We start from the raw sequence: 20,674 nt of genomic DNA, 5'->3' as shown, positions 1-20,674 counted from the left end.
GCCCCAGAGATTGGGGGGCAGCAGGAAGGCGCGCAACGCCTTCCCGCTACTCTCCAACCCGGGTTGGAGGCTGGCGGTGGGGAAAGCAGCGCTTCACCCATCGCCTGCCCCAGAGGATGGGGGGCAGCAGGAAGGCGCGCGACGCCTTCCCGCTACTCTCCAACCCGGGTTGGAGGCTGGCGGTGGGGAAAGCAGCGCTTCCCCCATCGCCTGCCCCAGAGATTGGGGGGCAGCAGGAAGGTGCGCGACGCCTTCCCGCTACTCTCCAACCTGGCTTCGAGGCTGGCGGTGGGGAAAGCAGTGCTTCCCCCATCGCCAGCCCCAGAGGATGGGGGGCAGCGGGGAGGCGCGCGACGCCTTCCCGCTACTCTCCAACCCTCCTGTGGGCTTTTGCGGGAGATGGGGGAATTCCCCCACCTCCCGCAAAAGCAGGCAAAAGCTGCGCGCTCTTTAAAGGGGCTCCGTGGCTTCTGCTGGCTTTTCTAGGAGGTGGGAATTCCCCCACCTCGCAGAAAAGCCTGCAAGAGCCGCGCAGCCTTTAAAGACGGCGCAGCTCTTGGGGGCTTTTCCCCAAGGAGGGAGAAGGGACTGACTGGCCGAGTCAGTCCCTTCTCCCTCCTGCGGGCTTTTGCGGGAGATGGGGGAATTCCCCCACCTCCCGCAAAAGCAGGCAAAAGCCGTGCGCTCTTTAAAGGCTGCGCGGCTCTTGCAGGCTTTTCCCCAAGGAGGGAGAAGGGACTGACTGGCCGAGTCAGTCCCTTCTCCCTCCTGCGGGCTTTTGCGGGAGATGGGGGAATTCCCCCACCTCCCGCAAAAGCTGTGCGCTCTTTAAATGGGCTGCGCGGCTTTGCTGGCTTTTCTAGGAGGTGGGGGAATTCCCCCACCTCGCAAGAAAGCCCGCAGGAGCCGCGCAGCCTTTAAAGAGCGAGTGGCTCTTGGGGGCTTTTCCCCAAGGAGGGAGAAGGGACTGACTGGCCGTTTCAGTCCCTTCTCCCTCCTTTTCAAAAAGCCCGCAGGAGTCACGCGGGGCTCCTGTGGGCTTTTGCGAGAGGTGGGGGAATTCCGCCACCTCCCGCAAAAGCAGGGAGAAGGTCTTGGAGTAGCGCACAGGCTGCGTGCAGCCTGTCCACTGCTCCCAGAGCTGCGGGGGGGGGATCATATTTTTTCCTTGATTTCCCCCCCTGAAAACTAGGTGCGCCCTATGGTCCGGTGCGTCCAATCGTGCGAAAAATACGGTAATTTGTATGTATGTATGAGCATTTGTATGTGTGTATGTTTATCTCTTGCTTGGACTACTGCAATGCACTCTACATGGGGCTACCTTTGAAGGTGACCTGGAAACTACAACTAATCCAGAATGCAGCAGCCAGACTGGTGACTGGGAGCGGCTGCCGAGACCATATAACACCTGTCTTGAAAGACCTACATTGGCTCCCAGTACGTTTCCGAGCACAATTCAAAGTGTTGGTGCTGACCTTTAAAACCCTAAACGGCCTCGGTTCAGTATATCCGAAGGAGCGTCTCCACCCCCATCGTTCTACCCGGACGCTGAGGTCCAGCACTGAGGGCCTTCTGGCTGTTCCCTTATTGTGAGAAGCCAAGTTACAGGGAATCAGGCAGAGAGCCTTCTCGGTAGTGGCGCCCTCCCTGTGGAACGCCCTCCCACCAGATGTCAAAGAGAACAACAACTACCAGACTTTTAGAAGACATCTGAAGGCAGCCCTGTTTAGGGAAGCTTTTAATGTTTGATGTTATCACAGTATTTTAATATTTTTTTGGAAGCCGCCCAGAGTGGCTGGGTATTATTATTATTATTATTATTATTATTATTATTATTATTATTATTATTATATCACTTCAGACACAATTCTCTTCAGTGGGCTAAATTCGCACATTAAGGCTGCAATCATAACCACCGTACTTCACCTGAGAGTAAGCCTTATCAGATTCAGTGGGGCTTATTTCTGAGTACACATGATTTTGGATTACAGCCTAAACTGCTAGTCCTCAAATGTTACAACTACATTGCAGGGCTAGTTCATACAATGTGTGTAAATTACTTGAGTGTAGTCTTCCCCAGTGTCCAGCATCCCCAGCCAGCAGGATCAAGGGTTAAGGTTGATGTGGATTGTATTCCAACAACATTTGAAAATCAAAGGTTGGGGAAGGCTGATTAGTGCCTCAGTGATTGGTAGCGGAATTGCCCCCCCCCATTTAAAAGCACTGTGTGAGAGAGATGATGTGAACTTTCCAGCTTTGATGTTCCAGGTTGTATTCAGGTGGTATGTTAGTGTCATATAGAGTAAGGATGGAGAGCAAGAATTGGATTTACAATCATACCTTGGATCTCAAACGCCTTGGCTCCTGAACAAATCTGCTCCCAATCGATCGAAACCTGGAAGTGAGTGTCCCGGTTTTCAAACAATTTTCGGAAGCCAAACGTCAGGCACAGCTTCCATAGCTTCCAATTGGCTGCAGGAGGCTCCTGCAGCCAATCAGAAGCCGCGTCTTTGTTTCTGAAGGGTTCCGGGAATCGAACGGACTCCTGGAATGCATTCTTTTTGAGAACCAAGGTACGACTGTACTCTCTGCACACTGTTGCAAACCTACCTCTCTTAAGTTGCAGTTACAGGTAGACGTAGGAATTTCTCATGGGACCACCACATCCTACCCTCAGTCTAACATGGAGGCAGATAGTAAGGTAAATGCTTAAAAATAGAGAATAGCATGTATTTTCTAAATGTGTGTGTCATTGTTATACATTTTCTTTTGCCCTAGAACTTCAAAGAGTCCCGCTGTGATTTCAAAGACAACCTATTAAGATACGGCTGCAGTCAGACCAGCATAGTCTTCATGGAAGGAGAGATGCTAACAAAATCGGTGAGTGGAGAGGAAGTCATGTAAAGATGGGATTTGTTGTTGTTGTTTAGTGGCTTAGTTGTGTCCGACTCTTTGTGACCCCATGAACCAGAGCACGCCAGGCACTCCTGTCTTCCACTGCCTCTTGCAGTTTGGTCAAACTCATGCTGGTAGCTTCGAGAACACTGTCCAACCATCTCGTCCTCTCTCGTCTCCTTCTCCTTGTGCCCTCCATCTTTTCCAACATCAGGGTCTTTTCCAGGGAGTCTTCTCTTCTCATGAGGTGGCCAAAGTATTGGAGCCTCAGCTTCAGGATCTGTCCTTCCAGTGAGCACTCAGGGCTGATTTCCTTAAGGATGGAGAGGTTTGATCTTCTTGCAGTCCTTGGGACTCTCAAGAGTCTCCTCCAGCACCATAATTCAAAAGCATCAATTCTTCGGCGATCAGCCTTCTTTATGGTCCAGCTCTCACTTCCATACATCACCACTGGGAAAACCATAGCTTTAACTATACGGACCTTTGTTGGCAAGGTGATGGGCTACAGACATAATAAAACAATTCCACACACCTGAATCACTGTCTAGAATTGACAAAAGCCAAGTTTGCTTGGACAGCCTCCCTAGCTTCTTTTTTTAAGTCAGTAGGCTTAAGGGGAGGGTTACATAATTGGTCCAGACATCTTGTGTATACATATAAATGATGTTTCTGTACACTCTGGCTTCCATCACGGTGTTCCGTTGCACCAGAAGCAGTTTAGTCGTGCTGGACACATGACCCAGAAATATGTCTGTGGACAGACGCCGGCTCCCTCGACCTGAAGCAAAATGAGTGCCGCACCTCATAGTCACCTTTGCCTGGACTTAAACATCCAGGGGTTCTTTACCTTTACCTTTTTTATATACTTATAGGGTAAAAGGTAAAGGTAAAGGGACCCCTGACCATTAGGTCCAGTTGTGGCCAACTCTGGGGTTGCGGTGCTCATCTCGCTTTACTGGCTGAGGGAGCCGGCGTACAGCTTCCGGGTCATGTGGCCAGCATGATTAAGCCACTTCTAGCGAACCAGAGCAGCACACGGAAGCATTGTAAATTTAGTTAATCTCTTATTTGTCATGAATCAGCTCTCTCCCTCTCTGATCTGCTGTTAAAACCAAAAATGCAACATGACTGCTAAATCTTATGAGGATTACTGTTGTCTCCTCCGGCAGGAATTTAAGATTGATACATCTCTGAAGAAAACACAAGTATCCCCACAGAACATAGCAATGAAGTTGAGAGCTGGCGAGGAAGCTAGCTTTGACGTGGATGTGTTTGAGCCCAGTGAATCTCCTGTGGACCTCTACATTCTCATGGACTTTTCCTATTCCATGCGTGATGACTTGGACAACCTTAAAACAATGGGCCAACAACTGGGTGAGAATTAAAAACTTATAAGCTGTGGGAAACAGCGGTTTGCAATGTCTGAGTGCACTTGGCAAAAGACAGGGCTGGCCCTACCATTAGGCTGAATGAGGCAACCATCTCAGGCAGCAGATCCTGAGGAGTGGGGCATCCTTTTCCCTTTGTTGGGGGATGAAGGTGTGCGCACGCACCATAGAACCTCTTATGAAGCTCCAAACTAGCCTGCTGCCCTCAGGTGCAATGGAAGTGTATTATGTAATCGGACTACATTGTAGGAAAGTATGTTTCAAGCTGAGGACTAAGGCTGCAATTCTAACCCCACTTACCTGGGAGCAATCCCCATCTAATTCAACAGGATTTATTTCTGAGCAGACATGGTTAGGATTGCAGCTTTAATCTAAGTGTGCCAGGACATCTTCACTTACTTGCTCCTTTCCCACTTTCTTCCTGCCAGCAAATTTTTTGACTCAGCTAACCAGTGATTATACTATTGGCTTTGGCAAGTTTGTGGATAAAGTTTCAGCCCCACAGACAGATATGAGGCCTGAGAGGTAAGTGAAGGTGGTGCACCCAGGGGATGTATTTGTGAATTAACTATTTAGGATCCATAGCTGCCTTCTTCGTTGTTTTTAGTGGGTGGGTGTGAAAGATATAAAGTGAATAAGCCTTGTAGCTTAAGCTAGCCTGTTTCTAATACCTATGACTATGCCCCTTCTCCAAACCGTGCTGTCTTACTTCATCATATCCATTCATGACTGAATCTTGTGTATGTCAGTTGACTGACTCCTGATTAATATCTGCTTTTAATATGTGTTATTTCATTTTTAAACTTCTTTTGCAAAACAGTTGTGCACCCCAAATATAAATGGGTGGATTACATTTATATCCCATCTTTCCTCCAAAACGAAGGAAAACAGTCTTTCTGCATCTGATGAAATGAACTTATGCCTAAGAACATTTTGGTCACAACTCATTTGTTAATCTTTATTTTGTTTTTATTTTTTTGCTGTTTCAGATCACAACACATGACTGTTCTTCTATAATTAATTTTATTAAACTGTATGGCAGATGACCGAGGTCTTTCCCTATAAGATACAGAGGAGGTGTTTCTGATATCAACTTGCTGGTCGTTGATTATAAAGCCTTTGCTGTTCTTTTTACATTCAGACTCCGTGAGCCTTGGACTGGTGCTGACCCACCCTTCTCCTTTAAGAATGTCATCCGCCTAACCCATGATATCAATAAATTCAGCCAAGAGTTAATGATGGAGCAAATATCAGGGAACTTGGATGCCCCAGAAGGTGGATTTGATGCCATATTACAAACGGCTGTTTGCAAGGTGAGCCAAAAGGTCGCTGAAGAAGGCATAGATAGATTAACTGAGTGTAAGATGGATATCGGCCTTCTTAGCCCCTCATCAAACTGTGAGATCAATGAGAATATTTAGGCCAAAGCTTTGCTTTAATTATCAGCACATGGTAAAGCTTGTGTCTTGCTAGAACCTGGTTGAGTTTTAGAATGGACTAGCTGTTATCAAACCATAGCTGGAGTTACAACATTACAATTTAAATAAACTCCAAAATTTGTAGTTCAGCTGGAGCTTTATTGGGACCCACAACAGTGTGGCGGGTTCTCTAGAACTTTTCATCAAGGAGGCAGTGAGAGATGAGTGAGGAAAAATGAAAAACCAAAACTTATAAAAATTAGACTGATGAAGTAGCCATGAGGTCAGCTTGTAGACTCTTTTTCCAGGATAGAGAATGCAGACTAAATAAGTCCCTCCCAAGTGTAACAGATATCAGGTTATACACCTGGGATTCTGGGTGTATTTTATGTTTAATTTTCTGGAAATGTTTTGAAGATATAATTTTAAAAATGGTTAATTATTGCTTAACAATGATAATTATTAAATAATTGTTAATAATAATTGTTATTAAATAATAATTACAATTGAATTGTTACTTTAGTGTAAATGGTGTTTTAATTATGTACTATGGTTATTGTTTTTCAACTGCTATTGTGTTGTAACCCACTTTAGGTACAAACTTGTGAGAAATGTGCTGTATGCATAAAGATGGAGATAATGGTTTGATTAGCAGCTGAAAGACATATGAAGGTTAAAAATAAATAAATACCAGAAGTGCCTTAGAATGGAAGCAGAAAACATGGTGAATTCAGGGAGCTATACCTTGTCAATAGTTAAGAGATAAGAGCTGAGGAGACAAGATAAGAGAGAAGTGACCAGACACTGTCAACATCATCACAAAAACAATGGATGAAGTTTCCAGACCTCTCAGCTAACCTTGGACTAGTCTGCAGTTGAAAGTGACACCCAGTGGCTGCAAGCTTTATTGATGTAGCTAGAGAAGGGGTTGCCACAGAAACTTCTGCCATGGTGTGAATGGCCACAGCACTCTCCTCAACCTGTTTCTGGGGAACCTGCTTCATCTCTCTGAGTAAATTAAATCCCTCCACAATGTTGAATCTACACCCTTTTGTTTTTCTCTTTGCCCACAGGACCAGATTGGCTGGCGGGAAGACAGCACTCACCTCCTGGTGTTCTCCACTGAGTCCGCCTTCCATTATGAAGCTGACGGTGCCAATGTCCTTGCAGGAATTATGAGGAGGAATGATGGATACTGCCACCTGAACAGAACAGGGAGTTACACCTTTGACACAAAGCAGGATTACCCCTCCGTACCCGCACTTGTGAAACTGCTGAGGCAGAGCAACATCATCCCCATATTTGCTGTCACCAACCACTCTTATGATTACTATGAGGTAAAAATGACAGTGGGCAGACAGTGGGTGTTGGGTGCTTGGATGGTGTCAGAGGAGAGGTGTGTTTTTAAGCCACTGGCAGTTGACAGTGGCCACCATTGCCTGCAGGCAATGACCTTACAAGGAAGCCAGTTTAGGTATTTACTGCTGGACAAAAAACTCTGCTCTCCTCCTCCAGCAGCAAAAGGGCTACATGATCTGACTAGGGAAAGGAGGCCATCAGTCATTGTTGTTTGGGAAATACACTTTGAAAGTTATCCAAGAATCCTTCAGCAGATGAGCTTTTTTCATTTTTTCAGCATCTCCTTAGTTTTCACATTGAAGTGGAGATATTGTGGGTTTTCACTGTCTTCTCTAGTATATGTCCAAATGTGCTTCTAGTGTTTTCTTTCATATGTTCCTCATCCTAGAAATGTTATTTTGCTGTTCACTTTCTTCTTTGTGAAACACTACAATATATTCCCATAGGAATATATGGGTAATGTGACTCAGCGCACAGGTGTAGGAATCAGATTACCTTCAAGTACTGCATATTTTCTCACCCAACAACTTGGTAACAGCAGAAACAAGAACATAGCCTATTTCAAAGCAGCTGTGCAATCTATTTTTGTAATCCAGTGGGGACACCCAGTGGTTAGTTGGATAATCCCAGTCAGGAATCAGACCAGGATATCTTTTGTTTCACACAACAGATTTCCATCCGCAAATGGACCAAGCTACATATTACTCCCATGAAATCCATGACTGATTATCTGATAAGTTTTTTTTTTTTTTAAGAATATAGAACAAGCCCTACTGGATCAGACCTAAGGTCCATCTTAGCTAGCATAAGGTTACCAGACTTCCCCGTATCCCGGGGACAGTCCCCAGATTTACAAATCAGTCCCCATACAAAATCCATTGAAGTTGAAAAGTGTCCCTGGATTCATTGAAAAAAATCTGGTAACCTTAAGCTAGCATCATGTTTCCTTCAGTGATCAGCCAGATGTTTCCAGGAAGCTAACCTGCAGGGCAAAAAGGCAGTAGAGCAGGTATGGAGAACATTTTCTTCTCCCATAAGTTTCTCCTCCCAGAAGTTCCTAAACTATAACTCCATGATCCCTAGCCATTGGCCATGATTGCTAGGGCTGATGGGAATTATAGGTCAGCAACATCTGGAGTGGCTTTAAGTTTCCCCACCCCCGCATCAGAGTGAACAAATGTTTTACAGTGGTACCTCAGGTTAAGTACTTAATTCGTTCCGGAGGTCCGTACTTAACCTGAAACTGTTCTTAACCTGAAGCACCACTTTAGCTAATGGGGCCTCCTGCTGCTGCCGCACCACTGGAGCATGATTTTTGTTCTCATCCTGAAGCAAAGTTCTTAACCTGGGTTAGCAGAGTCTGTAACCTGAAGCGTATGTAACCTGAAGTGTATGTAACCTGAGGTACCACTGTATCTTAAATCTAAGACCTAGAAGGATAGGGGTTTGAGGGCCAAACTAGACATGTCAACTTTGCAAAGGAAATTAACTTGCATGCCGATTGCTATGAAAATAGCAGTCTTGGGGAAGGCTATGAGGATGGAGAGGGGAGGATTTAAATATTTCTCTTCCTGCCATGATCCTGGCAAAAATAGCCTCTCCAAAGCTGCTATTTTCATTTCAAAGCAAGTTCCCATTAATCCCACTGAAATGCACATTGCAGTTTCCAAGAGACGGTTTTGAGGATTGTGGCAAAAACAGAAAGAGTTAAACTTTCCCTTTCTCCCCAGCCTCCATGGTCTTGAGGCTGCTCAGGCTCCTCCTCGGCTACAGTTTCCGTAATAAAAAGCAGGTACATTAATTGCATTAATGCAATTAACATCACAGTTAGCTTGGCCCTAAGAATATTTTTTTCTGTATTCACTTTCTCTATGCCATGGATAATTTAAATATTTTTAAATTAAAGATGCACAGAGAATGAGGGTATTTTAATTCCTTCCTTCCAGGCCATGTTCCCAGTCTAAAGCCCCTGCTAAGCTGCTATTTGTTCCATGGGGGGAAATTTCAGATGTGTGATACAGATTTGTGTTTTCCTCTTGAAAAGCAACTCACAGCTTGAGGGTGTTGGGCAGGGAATAGGGTCTAATGTCCCAGCCTTCACACCACTTTCCTAATTAAATTAGCACATGCACATACTGCTGTGTGTCTGTTTAAAAGACCAATGGGAGAGCAGTCCTGGATCCTCATGGCATAATGTGTGCTTTGGCCCTAAGATTCTCAACCTTCATTGGACTTCACTGAGTGTTGGCTTGACCTGCTGGCATGAGGCTCCCCAGGATAATTGCTAAGGTGCTGCAGCTAAAAGAGTGCATTGGCCTGTGTGGGTGGCATATTCAGTTGGTGTTATGACAATTGCACTGGCTGCCTACTAGCTTCCATGCTCGCTTCACGGTACTGGTGTTGACTGATAAAGCCTTTCATGTCCTATCCCAAACAACTAGCCTCTGCCCACAAAGCCCCTTCTCTCCACCTGTTCATTAATATCAGCTAGGGAGGCCATTAATCAGAATGGCCTTTTTGAGACAGGTTAGAATGGGGACTGGACAGAACCATCCCTTCACAACAAGAGGTTTTGCTACTGTCTTTGAAATGCACATTCCATTGTAGAGACCCAACCCAGTGAAAATTAACCATAACTACATCCTGTTGAAATCAATGGGAAAACACCACAGCTAATATTTGCTGTGTTGTTGTGACCTGTGTCTAGTGTTTCTCAGCAGCAAAAATTCAACTACAATAGTAAGATAAAGGTATATGCTCAGTTACTGTGTATAACAAGGTACTTAACTATGTTGCTTTCTCTGTTGTCCATTTAAGGTTGTAACAGAACTTAAATATTTAACTAATTCACTGCTTTTTCTTTTTTAATAGAAACTGCACACATATTTCCCAATTTCTGAAATTGGGAGGCTGCAAGAAGATTCCTCTAATATTGTGGACTTGATTCGTACGGCTTACAATGTAAGAGGCAACATCAGGAATCTGTCCTATCTAGGAATGGAAACGAAATTCAATTTTGTGTGCATTTTAATGAGAAGCTGCATAATTTTCACTTCTCAAATCAATATGTGAACCAAAACACAGCTAGCCTTTGACATTTGTACTTCACTGAATTTTGCGGTAACAATACGACTCAAGGAGCAAATTAATAGAGCCATCCTCTGTGGACATGGTTGGACGTTATAATGTGCAAATCCTATTATTATAATCTAGGGAGAACCTCTGAATTTGGTATGTTTCAGTTCTATTAATTTATTCCCTCCCTGCCTTTCCCAGCGTATTAGTTCCAAGATGGACATTCGAGCTTTTGGCACCCCAAAAGCCATGAAAACAGAAATAACATCTGAGATGTATGAAAAGACAGAGTCTGGCTCATTCAATATTGTCCGTGGTGAAGTGGTAAGGCCTACCTCCCCTTTGTATTTCTGTCTTCCTCATTCACTCACTCTTGACAGGTCCAGGGCCGGCCCAGCCATTAGCCTGGTGGTGAAGTGACAACAGCATTGGCACCGATTTAAAGTGTGATCTCCCCCAAAATTGGCAAGAACTCACATGAAAGCCATGCTGATGCCAGCACGGCTTCTCTGCCAGTAGCAGCAGTGGTAGGGTGGGTGGAGCAGGTGTAAACAGCAGCAAATATGGCAGTGTTGGTGGCAGCAACAGCAGAGCATGGCAGCACTTCCTGTTTTGCCTCAAACCATCCCTGACCTGGGCATTCAGATGATGCCACTGAGTCCAATTATTTCCAGAAGAAGAGTAGAGCAGTCTCCATAGATGCATATGGCTTTAGAGCTACTAATTGTTTGTAAATGGTGGAGTTTTGACATGGATGGAACACATATCCAACACATATTCATTATAAGTGGTTGCTGCCATTTTATGACCCCATTTATGTGTGTTTTATTAAATCAAACTTTTAATTAGCACTAAAATACTTTCCTTTTTTAAAATAAAGAAGTATAGCTGTACAATATTATAATGTCATGATGATATCTATGCATCCATCCCTTTCTGGTAACAATCATTAACCAGGTTGCTAAAAACGTGCTGCTGCTTCTTTGACAATCACTCATAGCCAAGTAAGATTGTCTTCCATGAACACGGTCTTCACATTGAGTCCATAAGTGACTGTGGAGGCCAATTCTGGATCCACACATCCTTCCACATTGGGGACATAGGTTTTCAGGTGCGAGTTGATCATGGTGAGGGTTTGCCAAATGTGCCTTCCTCTTAGCACGTTTCTCTCTTTCATCGTGAGTTTGAGTGTCTTCAAAGTCCACGACACCTTTGGTAAAGGCTGTTCTCCAGTTGGAGCGCTCACAGGCCAATGTTTCCCAGTTGTCGGTGTTTATACTTCAATTTTTAGATTTGCCTTGAGAGAGTCTTTAAACCTCTTTTGTTGACCACCAGCATTATGCTTTCCATTTTTAAGTTCAGAATAGAAATTGCATAATTGCATTAGTATACTGTTATAGCACTGTAAGACAAGCAGCAGCAGCAGCAGCAACATAGCACGACGGTGTTAAGAGTTATTCCTCCATTTCAGGAAAAAAAGCAGGAAAGTGTTTTACTGCTCATAAAAAGATTGATTTTGAAAACAGGGTTGAAGAAAAAGGCATTCACCACAAGCTGCCCTGGTTTCCCTCAGGAGGAAGGGCAGGATATAAACTGAATGAATGAATAGCGAATGTGTGTTGCTGATCTTCAAATGCGCCCACCCGCAGCAGCTACGTCACACCTGATAGGATGGGCAGGACAAAGTAAGACTCACACAGAAGCACAATACTCCTACTAGTGTGGAAAGTCAATTGCAATTCACTTCTGGTTCAGAACTTGAGAGCGATGATTAGGTAGCACCATCTGGAAGCAGCCATTAACAATAACTGTTCAAGACAGGAAGAGCAGGGCCCATATCCCAGACCACGACCACGTCGTGTAGGTTTTCTAGTTGTATCTCCATCCCACCCAGCTACTTACACATGGGGGGGGGGGTGCTGCCAGCCAGTGTGGTGCAGTATCGGGAACATACACTTCTTATCCATCTCGGAAGCAAGTTAGCAATATCCATTTCCTTGTTTCTACGTGTTCAGCCTTGTACCTAGCCACTCACCTTCCAGGTTGCTGTTTAAAGTGGCATATCTCTCTTGTCTTTCTCTCTTTGGATCAATCCAGCAAATGAACAGGACTTCTCTCTTCCATCTAGGGCAGATTCAAAGTACGTGTGAAAGCTCATGAGCAAGTGGGCGACAAGCATGTCTGCAGTCTCCCGGAGAAAGATCGGGATGGCGTTTTCCACATTAAGCCCTCCTCTTTCGGTAACAACGTGGAAGTAGCAGCCTCAGTCATTTGCGACGCCTGCCCCTGTGAACTGGTACTTTTTTGTTCTCCTCTTTGGTTGTCCTACCCCAAGAATGGCTCTAGATATTAATGTTATAGGAAGCCTGACTCTTGTATGAGCTCTTTAAGTTTTCATATAGAAGCAAAACTAGAGGCTACCATTATTTTTTCTCTGAAGGACATGTGACTAAATCTGATCCCCTAGAATAAAGTTCATTAACATCTCTTCTCTTGTACTTTGCAGCAACAGGAAGTCCTATCACCTAGGTGCAATTTCAGGGGGAACTTCGCCTGTGGAGAGTGTATTTGCAATGCAGGCTGGTAAATACCTCATCCTTATTTTTTATTAAGTGGGGTGTGTGTTTTCTATTTCCTTCAGCAGAAAATATCAGTTGATTGATTGATTTGGGCCCTGCCCTCCCTCCAATCTGGAACACAGTGCAGCTTTGAATAACAAGCATAAGGACAACTGTATAAAATAAAACACAGAACATCAGATATCAATAAAATGCAGCAGTGCAGCAGCAAAAAATAAATAAAAAATCTATGGGACCAGCAACCTAACCCAAACAATTCATCCTCCAAACTACTGGACAATAAACTACTGGTTTATTGTTGTTTTATAAATCTTGGTTAATGGTAACCATGGTTCAATGTTATGTTCCAAATCAACTACGAATAGGAGGCAGGAAATTTTTAGACTCAAATATATGTTGGACTCATGCTGTCTGCTTTTCTCTGAGCCACACTTTCACCTCTCAATAGTCACTTCATGGCAAAGAAAGGTTGAGCTGTGACCAATTATTATCATTTCTTTGCACCATGCCTTCTAATCAAGATGTCAGACCTTTGAGGCCCTTCTCAGTCTTTGTCTTGACTTCCTTTCTCCTTGACAGGCGGGGAGCTACGTGTAACTGCTCTACCACCTCCTCTACTGACGATGCGGCCTGCGTACGACCAGGGGATACAGAGCCCTGCTCAGGGCAAGGTGAATGCCTCTGTGGGCAATGCGAGTGCTATTCTGAAGGTCGGACCCAGCGTTTTGAGGGCCGCTTTTGTGAATTTGACAATTTGCAGTGCCCCCGCAGTTCTGGATTCCTCTGCAACGGTGAGTGAGGCCTTCTGGAGCAGTGACCAGGCTTCAGGTCTGCCCTCAGGTGGTTACAACTTTCTGCTGCAGGCTAAGGCTACACACCTGAATCCATTTACCTGAGAGTAAGCTCCCTTGAATCTGATAGGCCTTAGCAGGCACAGTTAGCATTGCACCATAAACTGTCGTTCTCAGATGCTTGTGAAATCACACAACTAGATCATAGATTATAGAGGATTCACTATTGTGTTAATGACTGAATAGAAGAGCCTCCCCAAACCTATTGCCCCAGTTATAAAGCTTATAGTGTTTAAGTTTTGCTGCAGGCTATCACACCTTCCTCATATTCTTTGCCTTTCCCTAGGCTTGTACAGCTTATGCCAAGAAAAGCCTTTAGTGGTTGGTCATAGATCTGTCATCTTCTCTTTGAAAGCCTCTAGAGGGCATCAGTTACACTCTCAAGTGAAGGGAAAACAAAAGGTGTTTTCGTGATCCATTCCCGTACAGGTTATCCAAGTGACAGAGTGGGCAAAATACTGTGTTTTAAACAGATTCCCTGCATTCACTGTGTCAGGCTGCAGCCAAGGTCAGATTGATGTTGACCTGAGCATTATTGGTTTCCTAAAAACTATGTCTGAATGCCAAGTACTCTGCAGTTAAGTCCCAAGTATGTGTGGTTAGGACTGCAGTGTGAACAAAAACATACTACGGATTCTCTGGCTCACCTTTCCCTTTCCAGTACTTGGCCTTTCTTATTGCAGCAAACAAGACTATGTTGTTGTCTTTGTGCATCAACCTTTATAAAATGTTGGAGGCATACTCGATGAATCCATCAAGTAGAAAACACAGTAGCTTAACATTCCCCATTTCTTTGTCTTGATTATAGTCATTTAAAGCTTCTGAATGATTTGCACTTCTACCACATTTGGATAAAGACACCCTTAAACGCTTCATGACACAGATTTTCTCTACCCCTGTTGTATATACATCTTCCATGGCCTTGTTATATAGCTGTTTTTCAACAGTACTCACTTAATGACTGACCCAAAATTGTGATCCTTCAATAGATAAAAATGTTAGGACTTCCTCCAAAATTTCACATTACTGTACTGTACAGACCTTTATTTGATGTCAACATTTGTTTCCACCTTATATATATATATATTTTATAAGATATTTATTAGAGTTTTCCATTTTATACAAACAAAGAAAAAAGAATTAAAAAGAAAAAATAATAAAAGCACATAAATTTCATAACTTATTTTTCAATAACATATTTCCCTGACCTCCTCATGCCTCCCCTTCTTGTATTCCAGTTCAAATTGTTTATCCAGCAAATCCTTATCTCATAGCATTACAGCTAAAAACCCCTCATTTTCTATCCATCTTCTTAAATTATTGTAACTTACACTTTTACTTATATACAAAGAAAAAAGAACCATTTTTTCATATTCTTTTGTACCATTACAGCTAGTAACCACCTAATTTCAATCCAACATCACTCAACATTCCTTAATATTACAGTATTTTTGCAAATAGTCTTTGAATTTCTTCCATTCTTCTTCTGCCGACTCTTCTCCCTGGTCACGGATTCTGCCAGCATTTGTTTCCACCTTATAATGCTCCTACAGCCACAGTGTGAAATGGTATTGTATTTATTGCAATACATTTTATTGTTTTCATCTCATTCATAATTTTTAAAAGCACAAAATATCTAAGATACAAAACAACAACAACACAACAACAAACCCCCCAAAGCTCCTGACATAACTATGGGCATTGTGGCACTTTGCCAAAGATGTGAATCTTGAGCTATATCAGCCATGTAAGTGTAGGCTGAGTTCTATGAAACCCTATCCTTGTTTCCTTCCTCTATGCAGATCGGGGGCGCTGCTACATGGGTCAGTGTGCATGTGAAAGTGGTTGGGAAGGCCCTGGCTGTGAGTGTCCCACAAGCAATGAGACCTGTATCTCCAGCAGTGGGGTAAGTTATTCCCCCCTGCCCTTCTTAGAAAGATAAACAAGGGGGATAGGATGCTGTATTCCTTCATGTACAACAGCCTGAAGATCAGAGAGAGTTCTGTTTAAATAGACGGCTGGGTGACTTCAAAGCTGATGTAGAGGCCTCATGCTTTGCATTGGGATGTTCCCAAATTCAAGTCCTCACTTATCCAGACCCTGGGCAAGGTGTTGCCAGTCAGAGTAGACAATAATGGACTTGAGCTGGTAGACTGATTAATGGATTTAAGGCATCTTCAGAGAGGGGATAGGACACAGAAAACTCCCTTATGCTGAGTCAGACGGTCAGGGAACTGCCATCAGCTCAGAGGCGAGAGGTGGAAGGGCAGTTGGGTTACAGGGAGCCTCCAAAGATCGTGAGAAGCAGCACTTCCTCCACGGAGGAGGGAAGCCACGCCTCCAGTGGGGAAGGGATGCAGCGCTTGGAGGATGCAAGGGAGAGCCAGAGCATCGAGCAGGAGCAAAGCGGGGGGGGCAGGTCCCCCTTTGCCCACGCCCTCTCTGCGCAGTAGGTTTACGCGCAGAGAGGGGAGGCGTAGGATGGGGGTCAAGAGACTACTCTGCTGGGGACAGTTTAAGGACTGCCCACTCCCAGATTCTGCTAGTGACTGAGTAAGACATGGAATTGAGACGGCCTGCACTGTGAATGTTTTTGCACCGATAATAAAGCCTTTGAAAAGTCCAGTGGGGGTCTTGCCTGTTTGCTCTCGAGCAACCACACCGGCATACATAACACAGACCTAGGACTTTCTGCATGCAAAGCAGATGCTCTACCATCCTTCGCGGGATGAAGTGGTGTTTTGTTTTGTTTTTTGCTCAGCATTATGCTGTATAGAAGAGGCAGTGGAAAAGTTTAGCCACAAGTGTCCAGACATGGGTGGGAGGTGAGCATGCCTCACTCCCTCACTTTTCGATAACCCAGTTTACTCACAGAACAGCCACCTTCTGTGGCTTGGCTTGTTCACCAAACTCCCAGGGAATTGTATCTACCCTGCAAAACTGCATGAAATTGCACCATTCAGTTGCCTCTTTGCATCCACCCTCCATCTGCTGATTTGCCCACTAAGGCCATTTCCTACTCTACTTTTGTGCTCTGAGAACTGTGGGAACTCGACTAATAAGGGAGAAGTAAGGCACGGGTATTAAGTCTGTTTTTAGCTTATTTTGTCAGTTTTTGCAGCAGTTGTTAAACTGGAGGTAGTGTTCAGAATATGTAACCTGTTTGTTTTACACACATGAGGAATACAAAGGCATTTTAGTCCAAACTCTGATCTGCTCTCTTGAGTAATCTAGGCCACCATGTAACTATTATGAATTGTTTGCTTAAGTCCACCTTCTTCCCAAGATACAGACCCTATGACCCTTCGCACACTTTTAAAAATCCTTACCAACTCTTAAGAGATGTAAGGAAAGAGCCCTCTGATTATCCAAAGGGTTCTTTCCCCCATGTTTAACTTTCCTCTTGGCTGTGGGGGAAAAAAATATCCTCAACTGAATTTGGGTAAGGTTTTGCCATTTCAGAATGGAAGATGATGTATCACCTGAAAATGAACTTTCAGTACTTGCCCTTGTCTCTTGCAGATTCTTTGTAATGGGCGCGGGAGATGTGAATGCGGCAGATGCATCTGTAGTAACCCCGCCCTCTACATTGAACCCACCTGCGAAACCAGTTATGCCCTGGTAAGCTCTTAGATGAAGCCGGTGACTTTAGTTGGTCAGCATGCTTAGAGTGTTATGTATCCGATGACTAGGACTTTGGGTCGATTCTTATGCTTTATTTGAAAGATTATTCTTTGTGCTTTTAAAACTCTTTAAAACCACATTTACTCTTCCTTATGCCTCTCGTGCATATCTGACAAATAGAGATCACTGCAAATGTAGCCACACATGGACACTCCCTTGCTCCCACTTTCCCCTGTTAATATGAACTTCCCCGGCAGCCCTTACTTATGATGTCTCCATTACAAGCCAGAACAAGCAAAAGATGGGCACACTCTATCTACAACAGCGAATTTCTCTCTTTTTTCCTACTTTTTATTTATTATTCTCAATTTTATACATTTAATAATTTTACAATCATTTTAACATTTTGAAACTCAACTTCCTTCCCCCTCTTTCTGCGTTTTAAAAAAAATATTTTCCTCATATTCCAAATTAACTGAACTTAATCGTTTATTCATTTACTTTAAATGTATACAGTCATACCTTAGCTGACAAACACCTTAGCAGTCAAACATTTTGCCTCCCGAACACCGCAACCCCGGAAGTGAGTGTTGCGGTTTGCGAACGTTCTTTTGGAAGCCGAATGTCCAGTGGGGCTTCCACGGCTTCCAATTGGCTGCAGGAAGCTCCTGCAGCCAATCAGAAGCCACACCTTGGAAGTTGAACAGATTTCCAGAACGGATTCCGTTCGGCTTTCAAAGTACGACTGTACTCTTATAAAACTGCAGGTTATTACAACAATCCTACCAATGTTCTGATCTGTTTACAGTTTATTTGTAAATTTTCAATAAGCCATTTCCATTCTTTTATATAAAAAAGTTTGTTATCTTGATTTCTTATTTTTCTGGTAAGTTTTGCCATTTCTGTGTATTCCATTATTTTTTGCATCCATTCTTCTGTCGTCGGGATTGCAACAGGGAATTTCTCAATTATTTATTTGCCACAGTAACAGCTTCTTTCACAAGAGAGTTCTCTGCAACTCACAGCACAGTGATTAACCTAGCCCTATATGTCTTATGTATTACACGCAACAACTTGTTCCTTCTCTCCTTCCTGTTCTCCGATGAGATAAATGTATGTATTGCTTTCAAACACTCTTCCAAAAATAAAATGTTCCACCTCTGCTGGTCTTTCACTCTGTCTCTTCAATACTTCTGTAGACTTATGTCCTTTCTCTGGTGAACAGGGCTACCGACATGTGTGTGGAGAAGATGTCCGAACCTGTGTTCAGTGCCAGGCTTGGGGGACTGGAGAGAAGAAGGGAAAGAAATGTGAAAACTGCCGTTACAAGATCCGAGTAGTGGATGAACTGGAACAAGGTACCATGATTTCCTTGATGTTCAGCTGTAGGCCAAAGAGTATGAGTGGTCAACTTGTGACTATCCATATGTTCCTGGACTATAACTCCCATCCTCCCTAGCCATAAAGTTTGTGGCTGGGGTTGATGGGAGCTGGAGTCCAGCAACAACTGGAGGGCCACAGATTCTCTATCACTGGCACGGATAGCAGTCCTCCTCTTACAGTGCATTGGTGGAAACAAAATTGTGTTCAGCTGTCTTGTACAGAACTTCCTTATCAACTGAGCCCACTACTTATTTCAGGAGACATATTGATCAGTGTTCACCAGCTTGTGTATTGCTGACTCTTGCAGAAGCAACTGTGGGCCATTTCATCGCAAAGTGTAGTAGAGTAACCATGGAATGAGCACAGGGCCATGCAGCACCACACACTAGTTGGGCCTCCTTCTGCCCCATCTTGCACTCACTTCTAAACATGGTGAACACGCTTGCATCACTACCTATGTATGAATAATACGCATTATTCTTCCTCCACCTATTTTTAAAGGATAAATGTGTACACAGTTGCACATCGGGGTGTACACATGTTCACCATATTAAGATGGTACAACAAATCAAGTGTGTGTCTTCGTTCCAAGGGAATAGCCTTCAGTTCATACAGTTCACCAATAGCGTGAACAGGCAAACCTTAACCGTAGAGAACGGTTGCCTTGTTAAAGACAGTGTGCACTGTATCACATTTCTGACTAAGCTACTGCCTTCTGGACAGTGGAACCTCAGCCTGCTGTTTCTCACTGCCCCAAAGACTGGTGTAAGAGTTCAATGAAGCCCTGCCTGATGTGGCTTGCAAAGTCTTCAGAACTTTGCTCCTGTGTTGGTGACAATAAAGACAATCTCAGGAATGTTGAAGATGTTTTGGTAGCATTTTATAAATTTTCTTTGTCTCTGCAGAGGAAGATCTAAATACAATTTGTTCGTACCAAGATGAAGAGGATGACTGCAGGTACCACTATCGCATGGAAGAGGATTCCAACCCAGAGCTTAATGGCACCATTATTGTGCAAAGGAAGAAAGGTAAGTAATGATGTTCTAGGGAGAGATGCAAGACTGAGGCAGCTCTTTTCTCTCTTTCCAGAATCGTAGTCAGAGTTGTACACTTGCATAGTCTGAGAACTTCTGAGGCATGTTTTAAAAATGAAGGCTTAACTAACCCCATTATGCAGATTTCTAGACAAAGTCAAATCTGTGAAACTGGTTTCTGATCATAACAGGATCTTCTGCCCCTTAGAAAGCTATCTTAGACATTTGGTCCATCTAACTTGACTGGCAGTGGGTCTCTGGGGTGTCAGACAGAAGTCTTTCCTGGCTCTTCCTGAAGATCCCAGATCCTGTGAGCTTCTGCATGGGAAGTAGGAGCTCAGTCACAGAGCTTAGAGCCTTCCCATCATCTTGCCCCCTCACCTGCAGAGACAGCCCTATACTTAGGTAAAATTAGGTGGCAGACACTGGAGAGAGGCAGTGAGATTCTGGAGGACATAGCTTTCTGCCTTCAAGCATGATGGAGGACGTTGCCTCTTCTTTGTTGTTGAAGTAAGATTCATTTGCCAGTCTAATTGGATTCTGTAAGTGGAATCAAGAGTGGCTGGGGGACAATATTATCCTCTGCCTCAGGCAGAAAATTTCTTAGGCCAGCCCTGCCATAAGGAAGGGCCGTAATTGGGTGGTAGAGTATCTGCTTTGCATGCAGAAGTTCCGAAGGCAAATCCCTGGCACCACCAGGTAGGGTTGGGAGAGACCCTCTGGGTAGGCAGTACTGAGCTAGATTGGCCAATGGTCTCGCTAGATTGGCCAATGGTCTCACTTGGTATAAGGCAGCTTCCTCTGTCCTTCCTCTGTTTTCCCTGCAGTGCCCAAATTCTGTTAGTTTCCCAGCTACCCCTGCCTAACCATGAAGGTTTTCCTGTTGTTACAGAGTGCCCATCAGGAAGCTTCCTTTGGCTTATCCCATTAGTCATTTTACTGATGCTCCTCCTGGGGCTGCTTCTTCTGCTGTGCTGGAAGTTCTGTGCTTGTTGCAAGGTAAGATCCAAGACTTCCACCCTGCAATGAGAAAGGGGAACTTCAGATGGAGTAATTGGTGGCGTGGGT

The 20,674-nt window shown here is 44.1% G+C and overlaps 1 protein-coding gene across 21 annotated transcripts in view; it reads left to right on the top strand.

Annotated features, from left to right (window-relative positions):
* The window catches only part of ITGB4 (integrin subunit beta 4), a 71,772-nt gene that overhangs the window by 21,298 nt on the left and 29,800 nt on the right, over positions 1 to 20,674 (top strand). For all 21 annotated transcript variants that reach the window (XM_083598046.1, XM_083598043.1, XM_083598039.1 and 18 more), the window contains 15 exons: positions 2,779 to 2,880; positions 4,065 to 4,269; positions 4,712 to 4,808; positions 5,425 to 5,596; positions 6,775 to 7,038; positions 9,932 to 10,021; positions 10,337 to 10,459; positions 12,264 to 12,431; positions 12,642 to 12,718; positions 13,294 to 13,505; positions 15,368 to 15,471; positions 17,088 to 17,186; positions 18,415 to 18,547; positions 19,478 to 19,600; positions 20,499 to 20,605. In XM_083598046.1, the coding sequence (XP_083454172.1) occupies positions 2,779 to 2,880; positions 4,065 to 4,269; positions 4,712 to 4,808; positions 5,425 to 5,596; positions 6,775 to 7,038; positions 9,932 to 10,021; positions 10,337 to 10,459; positions 12,264 to 12,431; positions 12,642 to 12,718; positions 13,294 to 13,505; positions 15,368 to 15,471; positions 17,088 to 17,186; positions 18,415 to 18,547; positions 19,478 to 19,600; positions 20,499 to 20,605 (2,076 nt within the window). The remainder of the gene's footprint in view (positions 1 to 2,778; positions 2,881 to 4,064; positions 4,270 to 4,711; positions 4,809 to 5,424; positions 5,597 to 6,774; positions 7,039 to 9,931; positions 10,022 to 10,336; positions 10,460 to 12,263; positions 12,432 to 12,641; positions 12,719 to 13,293; positions 13,506 to 15,367; positions 15,472 to 17,087; positions 17,187 to 18,414; positions 18,548 to 19,477; positions 19,601 to 20,498; positions 20,606 to 20,674) is intronic.

The sequence above is a fragment of the Podarcis filfolensis genome (genome assembly GCF_964270895.1).
Source record: "Podarcis filfolensis genome assembly, chromosome: 2".
NCBI classification, from domain to species: Eukaryota; Metazoa; Chordata; class Lepidosauria; order Squamata; family Lacertidae; genus Podarcis; species Podarcis filfolensis.
This window is presented reverse-complemented; position numbering and strand designations above follow the sequence as displayed.